This window comes from Zophobas morio, unplaced genomic scaffold (assembly GCF_036711695.1).
Source record: "Zophobas morio isolate AGI-343-1 ecotype UQ-CSIRO unplaced genomic scaffold, CSIRO_AGI_Zmor_V1 ptg000017l, whole genome shotgun sequence".
Taxonomy (NCBI): domain Eukaryota; kingdom Metazoa; phylum Arthropoda; class Insecta; order Coleoptera; family Tenebrionidae; genus Zophobas; species Zophobas morio.
The window spans coordinates 2389405-2404155 of NW_026972122.1; the positions used below are offsets into that span (position 1 = coordinate 2389405).

Genomic DNA, 14751 nt, shown 5'->3' on the forward strand with positions numbered 1-14751 from the left:
TTGCGAAATCTAAGTTGGAAAATTGATAAGCTGAAAAATTTAACAATAAAAGCTCGAAGAGTTACATTATCGTAAAATTGAAGAAACAAGGAATAATAAAATATTGAAAATTTGCAAATCGAAAATTTGAAAAAATGAAAAACAAAGAATCGAAAAATTGAAAAATTCAAAAGTTGAGAAATTGAAAAACTGAAAAATTTAAACTTTGAAACTCGAAAAATTGCAAATAGACAACTGAAGAAACAACAAAAGAAAAAATAAATAATTGAAAAATTAAAGTAAATAAAAAACTGGGGGAGCGTTATTTATGCCAGAAAGGAGATTTATTAGAAAATAAATTGTTGAGTTTTACCCACGCCGATTTTAATCACCGATCATCGTAACAATATCTATTTATTATATAAAATGCCCCTAAAAATTATATAAAATTACGTTAGATATATATAATATTGCACAACGAACACAAGCAACATTAGAACAGGAATTATTGTGAAAAAATGTAGCAGTTTACCTTTAATATTTGAAAATAAATTAGGTGCTTCAACTCCAGCTTCTGCCAGAAAATTAACAACAATTTTATGTATGACAGGGTCAACGATTTCTGCAGCATTTAAAACTCAAATATATGTATAACCTCTAGTCTGATCATCATTTCTAATATCATATAGTGCCCACCCAGGTACCACTTCCTCTAATACATGCCTGACACATATTTCAGCAAAAAACTCCGCATCCACCTGACTTTTCTCATGGTAAATATAGTGAACCAAGAGCTAAAAGGTTATATGGCCATCATAAAAGTAGTTAACCGCAAATAAATACCCCCTTTGTGTGGTTCGCACTAAGCTTACCGGTTGGCAATAAATCATCTTCTAAACATTTCTTGCTCATATTTAACAGGGCCGGCTTTCAAAGCGAGTGGTTATTTCGGAACCCTCAGCGGCTGCAGGTAGTAAAGAAATAGTGGAGTGGTGGATTTTCATATTTAGTGAAAGCACTGAAAGCCGCCCCTGAACGAAACCAGAGAGCCGGTCGAGCTGCAGTGGACACGTTATTTACGACCCTAAAACCTTTTCTATTGTAAACAAATTAACTTCGACACAATGGGATGATTTTATGATGGCCATATAACCTTATAACTCTTGGTTCACTATATTATTATACACAAAAAATATAGCGCCAACATTCAACTCAGAAATATATACCAACTTCCAAAACCACCTTGGAACTGGAACTTGACCATTCAACAAATAAAGTTCCACATTCGAACCAGATGAATTTGTTAGAGTCGCTACTTTTAACGTTCCACTGATAATTTTAGCTTCATCTCCAGTCCCTTGATTTTGTAAAAACTTCTGAACTCCTGAAATTATCGCCTCCCAGTTACCATTACCAACTGAGTTCCATTGGGGTGCCACGTTGGTCAAATCAAAAGTTGCGTCTCTTTGATACGTGTAAAGAAAGTCCCACTGTGACGCAAGACTTCCTTTTCTCAAATAAAACGTATCATTAACGTAATTACCAAGTCCCAAATTGTCTAGATTGCTGTTGATGTCGTTGTACACGTTAGCCACATCCACCTGAATTGTAGATAGGGCGTAAACATACCGACTTGGTGGTTTTCGGTGATTTGGTATCAAAGATGCCCATCTGCTTAACGTATATTTAGTGTACAGAGGAATGTTGACGTCTGTTTGGAAGCAAACATCCAGTACTTTGACGAAGTTATTGTTGACGTTGTAGCCTATTCTAACGAGTTTACTGGAATCTAGTTCACATAAGACGTCGGGGTTGGTATGAATTTCCGTCAGATGTGGTCTTAGTGCGTCTATTCAAGTACAGGTAACGTTTTCCTAATATATGGGATATCCGTGGCCGTCGTGGAAAGTTCCACCTCCACAGTATGCTACTTGGCCGTTGACATTAAAACCAGGTTTGTTGAAGTAGCCTCCAGGGCATGCCCAGTAAAGTACTTGTCCAGTCATCGTTGACAAAAGGGTTCCATTATTTGGGGTAGGAAAATTGTAGTGGCTGTCCACTATCAAAGGGGAGGCGTTATCAGGGTTGTCCACCAGATTGATATAACAACCTAAAATAGAAAGTAAATTAGTTCTTTTTTAAAATTAAAAAAATACATACGTGGTGGGCCAGGGTTCGCAGCACTTTCTAATGTAAGAACTGTTAAAAAAAGTGCTACCAACTCTGTAAACGAAGACATGTTAGCGTCTCCACTAACTTTTTACTTTGTCATCTTTTTTATACTACTATTTATTGCTTCATTTACAACTTTACGTGTTGCAAGGCATGTAAACTGTGGTTTAAAACATATTTTTTAGCATAAGAGAATCTTAATAGTTTAAATTTAAATAAACATGTACATTCATGAGGTGATTTCACTGTTCCAGGTAAGAAGAAAAACACTGCTTAATCAGCGTTTATGTTGTATTATAGATTGAAACCGTCAGGTAAATAAAAATACACAGTGATGCAATTACATCATAAATAAAAATAAAAATTCCTGTCAAATTGTTCGTTTTTTAGTGGCTTTTTCAAAATGAGTCTTTTTGGACACTATTCTAAGTTGAATATTAAAGTGGTAATTAAAAAGAATAACTGTTAAATCTGAAATCAAGGTATTTTTATAAAGATTACGGTCAAAACAGTGTGAACATTGCTGGAAAAAATACTTTTCCAAAAAGAAATAATTCATGGTCCATTCATGGTTCAAAATTTCGAGAAGCAAGAAAAACCAAACACTCTTAAAGGAAGAAGTTCAACTGTATTGAAAATGGTGGAAAAATAATTTTAATGTATCAAATTGTAGGTGGTGAAAATTAGCTAAATTTTGGTTAGCGTTTAATCATCGACAGGATACTCCTAAAATACATGTAAAATTTTACAAGAATCGGTCCGACAGTTTTGGAAATTTTCTGTCTAATAAAAATCAATACAGACAGGTCACAGCCAGACGGAAACGGGAACCTTTTCTCGCACTCTAGGGGTTATAAAACATTGAAAAACTTAGTAGCTAGTCGTCGGATGGACCCTATTACAATACTTCCTTAGAAGAGAATTAAAAGCAACACTAAATTTCCTCGTTTAACAAATCATGCTATATGTTTGGAATCAGTACGTCAAGATTTATGACCCTGAATTTTTTGAGAATTTTTAGACTTTTTGAAAAATGAAACTTTCCACTATGTATACAAATTTCGACACACTTTCGACGATTTTCGAAATTTAACTAAACACATTCTCTTGTAGATTTTAGGCCGCAGAAGTCACTTTCGGCCTCATTTGTTCGACAATTTCAACCGTTTTTCCAGGATTGCTCATTGAAATATCGTAATTTTTGAAAATTTCAAAAAATATTTTTTATTATGCAAAAATATTTTATTTGCAAATTTTCGATTCTTTAATTTCCCATTTCTTCAAATTTTCGGTTCGCAATTTTTCGATTGGCAATTTTTCGCTTCGGTTTTTATTTTCTTTTTTCATAATTTTTCGGTGTCTCAATGTTCTGATTTTATAATTTTTATTTTTCCAATGTGAAATTTTTCAATTGTTGAATTTTCAATTTTCAGATCTTGCAATTTTTCGATTTAAAATTTCTGGAGTTTTCAATTTTTCGATTTTTTAATTTTTGATTTCTTCAAATTTTCGATTCGCAGTTTTCCCTTTCGATGTTTTATTTTCTTTATTTTTACAATTTGAATTTTTGTTTCTTCAGTTTAAGTTTTTTAAAAAAATTCGATTTGCAGTTTTTCAATTTTTTTTGTTTTTCAAGTTTTCATTGTTAAATTTTTCAGTTTTCAATTTTCTAACTTTAGGATGTTGCAGTTTTTCATTCTTCAATTCTTCCATTTTTCGATTTGCAATTTTTCGTTCCAGTTTTTTATTTGATTTATGTTTTCAGTTTCACGATTTTTCAATTTTTTATTTGCCATTTTTCTAGTTTCCATTTTAACGATGTAATTATAATTATAATTTAAAAAAATTTTCACTTTTTCAATTTTACAATTTTAGAATTTTCCATTTTTCAATGATTGGATGTTAAAACTTTTTCATTTATTCGATTTTTCAATCTTTTGATTTTTAATTTTCCGTTTCTTTTATTTTTCTTTACTTCAAATTTTAGATTCCCAATTTTTCCTTTCGATTTTAATTTTCTTTATTTTGACAATTTTGTTTGTTCCGATTTTTTTCAAATTTTTCGAATTGCAAATTTTATTTTTTATTATTTTTGTTTCTCCGAGTTTTCATTGTTAAATTTTTCAGACTTTCGTTTTTCCAACTTCTGGATGTTTGAATTTTTCGATTTTTCGATTCTTCATCTCTTCTATTTTTAGATTTGCAATTTTTCGTTTCGGTGTTTTATTCTCTTTATTTTTTCAGTTTTTCGGTTTTTCAATATTCCTGAGTTTATAATTTTCCTTTTATTTAATGTTTAAATTTTCTAATTTGAATTTTTCAAATTTTCGATTCGGTTTTTCAAATTTAGATTTTTTAATTTTTCGATTTTCAATTTTAAAATATTTTCAAATTTTGTCTTACTGATGAGTTATCTTATACCCTCCTTATGCAAATTTCGACCCACTAAATACATTTTCTTGTATATTTCGGGCCGCGCAACTCCAACCGTTTTTCCAGAATTCGTAATTTTTAGAAATTTCAAAAAATTCGAATTTCACACTGAATATTTCGAAAATATTGCTTCGTGACCCTAAACACGTTAAATTTTTGGAATTAGTAAGTACGTCATGATCTATAACTCTGAATTTTTTGAGAATTTTTAGACGATTTTTTCAAAAATGACGATTTTAGAAATTTAGTAAGTACATTTTTTAAAGATTTGGTGCTGCAGAATTTACTTCCTCTCGAGTTTACCATTTTTAATTTTTCAATTTTTCGATTCTTTAATTTCCCATTTCTTAAAATTTTCTGTTCGCAATTTTTCCTTTCGGTTTTTTATTTATTTTATATTTACAGTTTTTCTATTTTTCAATGTTTCCATTTTATGATTTTTTGTTTATTCAGTTTGAGATTTTTAAAATTTTTCGTTTCTTCAATTTTTCGCTTCGGTTTTTATTTTCTTTTTTTCTAATTTTTCGTTGTCTCAATGTTCTGATTTTATCATTTTTATTTTTCCAATGTGAAATTTTTCAATTGCTGAATTTTTCAATTTTTAGAATTGCAATTTTTCGATTTTTTAATTTTTGATTTCTTCAAATTTTCGATTCGCTTCGTTTTCCCTTTCGCTGTTTTATTTTTTTCATTTTTACAATTTTTCGATTTTTCAATGAATTTTTGTTTCTTCAGTTTGAGTTTTGTAAAAAAATTCGATTTGCAGTTTTACAATGTTTTTTGTTTTTACGAGTTTTCATTTTTAAATTTTTCAGTTTTCAATTTTCTAACTCTAGGATGTTGCAGTTTTTTATTCTTCATTTCTTCTATTTTTCGATATGCAATTTTTCGTTCCAGTTTTTTAATTGTTTTATTTTTTCAGTTTTTCGGTTTTTCAGTCCTCTGATATTATAATTTTCCTTTTTTTGCAATGTGACAATTCTCAATTTTTGGATTTTTCAATTTTTCGATTCCCAATTATGCGGTTTTCTAAATTTAGATTTATTAAATTTTCGTTTTTCAATTTTAGATTTTTCAGTTTAGCGGTTTTTCAATTTTTTGAATTGCGATTTTTCTAATTTTCAGTTTAACAATGTAATAATAATTATAATTTTAAAAATTTTCCACTTTTTCGATTTTACGATTTTAGAATTTTTAGATTTTTAATTATCCGATTCTTTAATTTTTGTTTTCTTCAAATTTTAGATTCCCAATTTTTCCTTCCGATTTTTATTTTCTTTATTTTGACAATTTTCGATGTTCCCATAATTTCATTTTTTATTTCTTCAGTTCCAGATTTTTTTCAAATTTTTTCGTTTCGGCTTTTTATTTTTTTTAGTTTTTCAATTTTTCGATTCGGTTTTTCAAATTTAGATTTTTTAATTTTCCGTTTCTCAGTTTTAAAATATTTTCAAATTTGCCTCACTGATTTTACCCTCCTTATGCAAATTTCGACCCACTTTCGACAATTTTCGAAATTTAACTACATACATTTCCTTGCAGATTCCGGGCTCATTTCTTAGATAACGCCAACCGTTTTTCCGGAATTGGCCATTGAAATATCGTAGTTTTTAGGAATTTGAAACTGAATATTCCGAAAATATTGCTTCGTGACCCTAAACACGCTGTATTTTTGGAATCAGTACGTCATGATCTATAACTCTGAATTTTTCGAGAATTTTTTGAAGATTTTTTCAAAAATGAAATTTTCCACTATGTATGCAAATTTCCAGTTATTGTTTGCAAAAAATTCGAATTTCACTCCGAATATTTCGAAAACATTGCTCCGTGACCTTAAATACCCTATATTTTGTGAATTAGTACGTCAAGATCTATAACCACGAATTTTTTGAGAATTTTTAGACGGCTTTTTCAAAAATAAAATTTTCCACTATGTAAATTTCGACCCATTTTCGACGATTATCGAAATTTAACTAAACACGTTTTCTTGTAGAATTTGGACCGCAGAAGTCAATTTCGGTCTCATTTTTCCGACGATTCTAACCGTTTTTCCAGAATTGCCCACTGAAATACATGTACTGATTTTTAGAAATTTCAAAAAATTCGAATTTGACTCCGGACATTCCGAAAAATTGTTCCGTTATCATAAACACTACATTTTTGGAATCAGCACATCGGTATCTATATCCCTGTCATATTGTATTATCTTTTTGTTGCAGCAGCTGACGTAGTTTCGCTTATAAAATTTAGAACCCAGTCCATAATACCTTTTATCCTTGGTAATCCCAGGTAAACATTTAAAGATGCAAACCGGTGTGACGGGATTTAGGAACAGAAAATGGAATGAAAGTGGATAGCAGGAAAAACTGAAGAAACGTGTGAAAGTATATTGTCATAGCAACAATTGTTAAATTTATTGGGAGGTAGCTATTTAAACATATTCCTCTTCCTACAGGTGACGAAACTATTCTCTATAAACATCTTTCGAGAAATAAAACTATCTCTGATACTTCGCCAAAATTTTATTGTTCGTTGCCATGTAGACAAAACTGAACTAACTTCAGACTTTATATATTAATTTTAGCTGCACAAAACATACAAACAGCTACATTTTTTACATAGAATGCCAATAGAAACTATTATATAATTATGTCAGATATAGTAATATATAACGTTACAACCACCATTAGAAAAGGACCATTATTATGAAGGAGTAGCAGTTAATTGTTAATACGTCAAAATAAATTAACAGCTTGAACTCCCACTTCTGCCAAAAAATTAGCAACAACTTTAAGTATGACCGGGTCAAGGATTTGAGCAGTATTTAAAACACAAGCGTATGCAAATCCTCCAGTCTGATCATCATACTTAATATCATCTAGTGACCATCCAGCTATCACATCCAGTAATACATCATTGACGCATATTTCAGCCAAAAATTCCGCATCCACTTGACTTTTCTCATGGTAAATATTATTATACACGAAAAATATGGCACCAAAATGCAACTCTGGAAAATATATCAACTTCCAGAACCACTTTGGAACTGGAACTTTACCATTCAGCAAATAAAGTTCTACATCTGAACCCGACGAATCTGTTAAGGTGGCTACTTTTAACGTCCCACTGATAACTTTAGCTTCATCTCCAATGCTTCCAAGTTCTAAAAACGTCTGAACTCCTGAAATTATCGCCCCCCAGTTTCCACTACCAACTGAGTTCCACTGGGGTGCCACGTTGGTCAAATCAAAAGTTGCGTCTCTTTGATACGTGTAAAGAAACTCCCACTGCGAGGCAAGACTTCCTTTTGTCAAATAGAACGTATCATTAACGTAATTTTCAAGTCCCAGATTTTCTAGATTAGCGTTGATGTCGTTGTAGACGTTAGCCACATCTGCGTGAATTATATCCACGGCGTAAAAATAGCGACTTGGAGGTTCTCGATGATTTGGTATCAAAGATGCCCATCTGGTTGACGTATATTTAGTGTACAGAGGAATGTTGACGTCTGTTTGGAAGCAAGCGTCCAGGACTTTAACAAAATTGTGGTTAACGCTGTAGCCTATGCTAATGGGTCTGCTGGTCCCTAGTTCACATAGCACTCCAGGATTGATATGAATTTCTGTCAAATGTGGTCTTAGTGCGTCTACTAAAGTGCAGGTTACATTTTCGTATAGTATGGGGTGTCCTTGGCCGGTGTGGAAAGTTCCACCTCCACAGTGTGCTATCTGACCGTTGACGTTGAAACCGGGTTCGCTGAAGTAGCCTCCAGGACAGGCCCAGTAGAGTCTTTGTCCAGAATGAATCGAGACACCAGTTAGATTAGTTGGGTTAGGAAAGTTGTAATCGGTGTCTATTATCAAAGGGGATACATTGTCAGGGTTATCCACCAGATCGATGAAACAACCTAGAATAAAAAATAAATTAGTGGTGTAATTAATTATCTAAAGTTTCAAAGTTTGACTAGATACCTAATTCAACCATGATTGGATATATCGACAATAAATTAAAGATTAATCTTTTACTCAAGAACAAACATGTTTAACTAAAAAACGATACTTACTTGGTGGCCCCGGATTCGCAGTGCTCTCTAGTGTTAAAAGTACTAAAAAAAGTGCCACCGGCTCTGTAAAAGTAAACATGACGACGTCTCAACTAACTTTGTTTGTGTTGTCTTTCTTTATATAATTTCAGTTCCCCTCCAGAACAAAAAAATTAAGTCGTATCAAAAAATCATTTTTATCTAAAAAATTTGATAAAAGTATCTATTTTTAACGTGATTTACAACCCTAGATCCGCAAGCGGTATAAATTGTGGTTTAACACTTTAGAAGTAGCCATATATTCGTCAAGATCTATATCTAATTATATTCTTTTATCGTAAGGAAAACCACTTACGTTGAAATCTAGATAAACGTAAGTATATTGATGAGGTGATTTCACCATTTCAGGTAAAAAGTAAAACATTACTTTGTCAGCGTAGTAAAATAAAGTTCATTGTGCTCCTGTCAGACTTTCACTTAACCGAATGCTCAATTGTACCTCGGTTCACTACAATGTAACGAATTGCAGCATATGGTGATGTCTCAGTATCAAAAAGATTACCAACCATAATAATTAAACCAAAAATCTACTTCGGCTATTGAGGATCATCTACAATACACAGTTAGACAATAATTTTGAGGATTTCAAATTGAATATAAAAGAAGATAGACTTCAACGAGAAACTGATGTCTAAGGACACCACGTTGAAAATCAAGATGAGGAGTTTCCAGAAGTACGATTTAGTTTTAGAGCAATACTTAATATGTTTCCTCCTACTTGGTTTTGGTTGTTAGATTCTTCTCCTATTATCCTTAAATATCTATAGTTGTACCTAAAAGTTGTTGTCTTCCCTCTTCTTCTGCTTCTGTATATCATAATTTCTTCTACAGAGCTCTTGCCACGTCTGATTTCATTGATTTCTCACTCTTTCTTTTTCCTTCCAGGCACAACCATAGGCTTATTTTTTACTCGTTCTAGTGTCCATTTGAAAAATCTTTCTTGATTTTCTCCTTTCTCAAATTCTGTCCACACCCAGATCTTTATCCCATATATTAGAACACTTCTACCCAAACTATCAAATAACAACTAGCCTATCTCTCAGTATCATCGCATACCACTTGTAGCTCGTATTTAACAAAGTTATCCCTCTCCCTTCTTGTATATCGGGTATATTATCCCTTTACTCCATTGTTTTGGTATGTTCTCACCCATCCACAACGCGTTCATAATTTCTTTATTCTGCGGATAATATTGTCAGGTACATTTACCCATGCTTTATTTGGAACCCAATTTTTCCCCGCTGCCTTTCCCTTTTTTAGGTCCACTAGTTGTCTTCTTACTTCTTCTTAATTTTGTAATTTTCGTCTTTTTCTTGTATTGCAGTCGTTTCTTGTTTTTCTTATTCTATGCTTTTCTTGTTGCCTCCAGTAATTTTATGAAATGTTTTTCCCGTCTCTGCATTCCAATTTTTTCGTTTACAGTTTATTTCCTCTTCCTATTTTTGATTTAAGTTTCTTTATGTTTTGTGCTTTTCCTTCATTGCTTGCTTTTTCAGTCTTTGCATTTACTTCTATATGTTTCTCTGGCTTTAAGAAACTCTTTTTGGTTATTTTTTGGTTTTTCGCTCTTCCTAATACCCTTCTTGTTTTTCTTTCCAAAGTGGAACATATCTCACTCCTCCAGTCATTTTTCTATGTCCACTTCTTTTTACATATACCTTCATTTCTGCATCTTTTATTAGTTCTTAAAATTTAAGCCCCACTCATTCCATTTTATTCTCACACATTTTCCTGGTTTATCTCTCTCTTTATCCTGTTTTCTGTCATATTCTTCTATCGCAACCTCCATTCGCATACGTTGGAAGTCTACTCTTTCTCTCTGAAACTTCTTCCCATCCTTTTTGATTCACTATTGTGCTCTCATTCTTACATAACTTAATTTCCCTTCCTCATCACCAATTTAACTTCCATTCAAAATATCCCATCCTTGCTCTTCCCTTAATTTTTCTTTAATTTTTTCTTTGTCATTAATCCTTTTTCTTCACTGCAGTTCATCTTTACAATTTTTCTCTTTCTTATATTGCATCCATTATTATTGTCCCTTTAGGTCTTGCTTTCTTCATTGCACCGTCTGTCCCCTAACATATCCAATTAAATTCTTTTAACATTTTCGCTTTCATCTTTTCCCTATTTTTTCTTGTAATTAATTAACAGTGTTAAGAGTAGTCACCAGAATGAAGAGGGGGTGGGTGGGTGGGCTTGATGCTTATGCTCGTGAAAGACTCTCCAGCAAAATCTTAAACTTAGCCCCGCCCACCCACCCGTTCTCTCTTTTTTCTTCTGAAATAATAAATAATTCTCATAGCAAATACAGGGTTTCTATAAATGAATATAGGGTATAGGTAGGTCGTGAAAATGTGCCGCCCCTCAATTTTGAACTTTACTAAATGGCCACGGACTCAGGATAAATACCACACGCATCTGTATAACTGGTTGCCTACATGTTTTACATTTTACTAAAACATAAAACTAAGTCATTAAACAAATTTATCGCGGTTATTATTAACATAACAGTAAATGTTGAAAATGTTCACCATTTTGTTCAAGGCAGATATTCATTTTTAATTTCAAAAATCGTCTGTAACATCCGTTGGTCACTACTTTGTATTGTGTTGCAGAAACTCTTGACTGCTGAGGAAATCTTGTCAAAGATGTTTGCGGATTCTGCTCAAGTCGTCTCAAATCATCAATAACTAACTTCCTCAGATACTGCGACGAAATTCCGCTGTGACGGACGTTCCAGAATCTCGCCGATAACGTGTGTGGCGACGTACCTGGGTGCCAAGTCTTGGGCCGACTAGTGCCGCTGATATAAGAAACACATCTGGCCGACTTAGTCTTATAGCTCCCTCTCCAGGGGAGGTAGCGCCGGGGTGGCTCTCAAGCCGGAGACACGGATCTCAGGTGGTGAGCGCCCGCGAAAACACGAAAATAAAATAAAACGGCAAGGATTGTTTTAAATAATAATCGGATTTATTCCCTGCCACCAGCTACAGGTCTAAAATAATAAATCTTGTGGCTAAGTATTAAATAACTACAGTGCAAAATAAAACAAGAAAAATAATAACTCGTCTGGCACAGTCGTTTCTTTCTGGACGACGACTTCCTTCAGAACGGGCTCCTTCTGGACCTGTCGACACTCCCAGTTCCAAGAAATCTGTTGATTATATCTCTAATGCGAGCCTCTAACGATGTTTCTTGAATTTTCAAATCACGGTATTTGGCCAGATATTCTTGCTTACAAGCAGTTACAGAATACACACACTCTCCGTTTACGAATGTCCCATTGCAATTATGAGACACAAGAATTTTTTCTTTTATTGTTTTGAGCTTGAATCAACTGTAATTCACACTTGAGAAACGTTAAAACAATAAAAACGATGATCTTTAAATGACAGGTCGCAAATGACATTAATGCCAATTGTGAACTGTCATAGTGAGGCATAATTTCAGAGAAGCCGGATTTTTTAAATCCATAGCCAACTACACCCTGAGAATCACTTATAAAAACCCTGTAGTACAACAAAAGGAGTTACGATTAGCGTTTTTTTTTACTTTTTTTACAATCTAGGTTCGATTTGTTCTCACTCTCACTCTGCAGAAGAACATATAATTGACCCCGCCCACCCACCCCGCCTCCATTTCAGTGATTGATTTCATCTGCTCCGAATGAAAGAAAGGTGAATCTCATACTAAACACAAATAAATTTAGTCGTTAGAATTAGAAAATGTGAAAAATACAAAATTGAAAACATTTTTTTAATCAAACACAAAAACAACATTTTTAACAATTAAAAAGATCTACTATCGAAAACACAATTTGTTATAAATTATTTTAGGATTTTCTTCTGGCATCTTTTGCGTCCTTGAACATAATATCGGACAAAGTTTCAAAAATGATGCCATATTTAGAAAATCATTTTCCTGGCAACATTTTCGCAGTAGAGTTCCACATGGTTTTGATGACATGCTCTTTATAATCTTCTCGTAATTTTTCTCATATAATAATTAAATTATTGTCTCAGATGGTGGCACAAGTTTCAACGTACCTTGTTTATCTTATACAGTTTTGGCAAGCAGAATCCACCGATAAAAATTAAATTTTGGTTTAAATATTAGTTCGAATTTTATAAAGCCAAACATCGAGTCCGTGTAGAATTCTACAACTTGAAAGCACCATCTAACAGCGCCATCAATCGATCCGGTTTTCTGTTCGACAGTGCTCTAGTAAAGCTCAGCTTTTCAGACAATGTAATAAAGCTTTATCCAGAAAAGGCTTTGCTAGATGCTTTCTTCCCTGAATGTATTACTTCCCGAGCGTAAGCTAAAAAATTACGAGTACTGTGATCGAGTCCATCGGACGAATGTCCACTTTTATATTTTCTCGATGTTTCATGACCCTTAGAGTTTGTCTGTCCGTCTGCTGTCCGTATTGATTTTTATTAGACACGTAATTCCCGAAACTACTGGACCGATTGTTGTCAAATTTTGTATGTATATTAGAAATATTATGTAAATGGTTAAATGCTATTAACTAAAATAAATTACACATAGTAAATGGGTTTTAAATTGTATAAAATAACATAGTTCTACACATGCAGTTTATGACGCCGTGTTAAGTTTCTACCCGAAACGTCCAAACACAAAAGAATCAAAATTATAAAACAACATTTTGCAATTTAATTTTAAATCTGCCAAAACGAATGCTTTGAAATCTTGCAGATGTTTTAAATTTATATATATATAACTCAGCTCTGCAGGCCTTAAAGGCCCTGGGCTTTTTTAACAATAATTTTCCATTTGTTCCTGTCGGCTGCTTTGGATCTCCAATCTTCAATGCCTAAGTTTTGAAGATCTTTTCGAACATCGTCTATCCACTTCAGTTTTGGCCTTCCTCTCTTTTTCTTTCCTCCTTTTAGGCGGTCTAATACTTTCCCAATTGTCCTTTCCTCTCGTGCTCTTCCGACGTGGCCTAGCCATCTTAGTCTCTGTGCTCTGATTATCTTCGTGATTGTTGGTTCTCCGTATATTTCCTCGATCTCTCGGTTTGTTCTTCTTCTCCATTGTCTAGTTCTTTTATACCTCCATATATCTTTCGTAGTATCTTGCGTTCGCATGCTTCCAACTTCTGTTCCTTTTCGTTCGTTAGCGTCCATGTTTCACTAGCGTACAGAACTGTAGGTCTTACTATTGTCTTATATACTTGTTTCTTTGTTCGTCGTGTTACATTCTTACTCCTCAGAAATCTGTTTAATCTTTCTACACTCTTGTTTGCTTTCGCGATCCGTTCTTCTATCTCTTCGTTCATTTCGTTTTTGTTTGTAATTACTACTCCTAGATATTTGAACCTATTTACTTCTTCGAATTCGTATGCTGTTCCTTCTTCTGTAGTTACTTTCAGTGGTTTTGCTGGAGTTTGTTTTGTTTCCATCTTCATAAACTTCGTTTTCTCTTGGTTTATCGCTAAACCCATTCGTTTCGCTTCTCTGATTAGATTTTTTGTCATTTTTTTCATTTCTGCTTCTGTTCTCGTTATACATGTCACGTCATCTGCAAAGGCTATATTTTGGTGTTTTTTTTCGTATATCGTGCTCGTTCTGTGGATGCCACTTCTCCTTATTATTGCTTCTAGTACTAGATTGAACAGGGTAGTTGATATTGGATCTCCTTGCCGGAGTCCTGTTCTTACTTGGAATGGTTCTGACAACAGACCATCTATCCTGACTCTGTTTCTGGTGCTCTGCAGGGTCATCTTTGTCAGTTTTATTAGTTTTCTTGGGACTCCCAGTTCTTGCATGGCTTCTAGCAGTTCTTTCCTGTTAACCGTGTCATAGGCTTTTTTAAAGTCTATGAACAGCAGATATAAGTTGATTCCCTGTTCGTAATGTACTTCTTGTAGTTGCTTCAATATAAATATCTGGTCTACAGTAGATCTATTTTTCCTAAACCCTGCTTGATATTCTCCTACTATTTTTTCCATATGCTGCTTTAGTCTTCGGTTGATGCAAGTGGCCATTACCTTATACGTTACATCTAGCAGCGCTATTCCGCGATAATTTTCGCAT

General features: G+C 33.3%; 2 protein-coding genes across 2 annotated transcripts; both read right to left on the reverse strand.

Moving 5' to 3' along the window:
• Positions 1-1133: 1133 nt before the first annotated feature.
• LOC135130582 (uncharacterized) lies at positions 1134-2218 on the reverse strand. Its single transcript, XM_064057985.1, has 3 exons — positions 2140-2218; positions 1895-2089; positions 1134-1828 (listed from the first exon to the last, which is right to left on the reverse strand). The coding sequence occupies exons 1-3, from the start codon at positions 2216-2218 to the stop codon at positions 1134-1136; spliced, it is 969 nt and encodes a 322-aa protein (XP_063914055.1).
• Positions 2219-7218: 5000 nt separating this feature from the next.
• On the reverse strand, positions 7219-8729 carry LOC135130364 (uncharacterized). Its single transcript, XM_064057733.1, has 2 exons — positions 8648-8729; positions 7219-8491 (listed from the first exon to the last, which is right to left on the reverse strand). The coding sequence occupies exons 1-2, from the start codon at positions 8724-8726 to the stop codon at positions 7320-7322; spliced, it is 1251 nt and encodes a 416-aa protein (XP_063913803.1). The 5' UTR covers positions 8727-8729; the 3' UTR covers positions 7219-7319.
• Between the last annotated feature and the right edge of the window lie 6022 nt (positions 8730-14751).

Coding starts and splice junctions, on each gene's coding strand:
- LOC135130364 (XM_064057733.1), bottom strand. CDS start 8,726: ATGTTTACTTTTACAGAGCCGGTGGCACTTTTTTTAGTACTTTTAACA. Junction 8,492..8,647: donor TGCGAATCCGGGGCCACCAA/GTAAGTATCGTT, acceptor TTTTTATTCTAG/GTTGTTTCATCGATCTGGTG.
- LOC135130582 (XM_064057985.1), bottom strand. CDS start 2,218: ATGTCTTCGTTTACAGAGTTGGTAGCACTTTTTTTAACAGTTCTTACA. Junction 2,090..2,139: donor TGCGAACCCTGGCCCACCAC/GTATGTATTTTT, acceptor TTTCTATTTTAG/GTTGTTATATCAATCTGGTG. Junction 1,829..1,894: donor CCAAGTAGCATACTGTGGAG/GTGGAACTTTCC, acceptor GTACTTGAATAG/ACGCACTAAGACCACATCTG.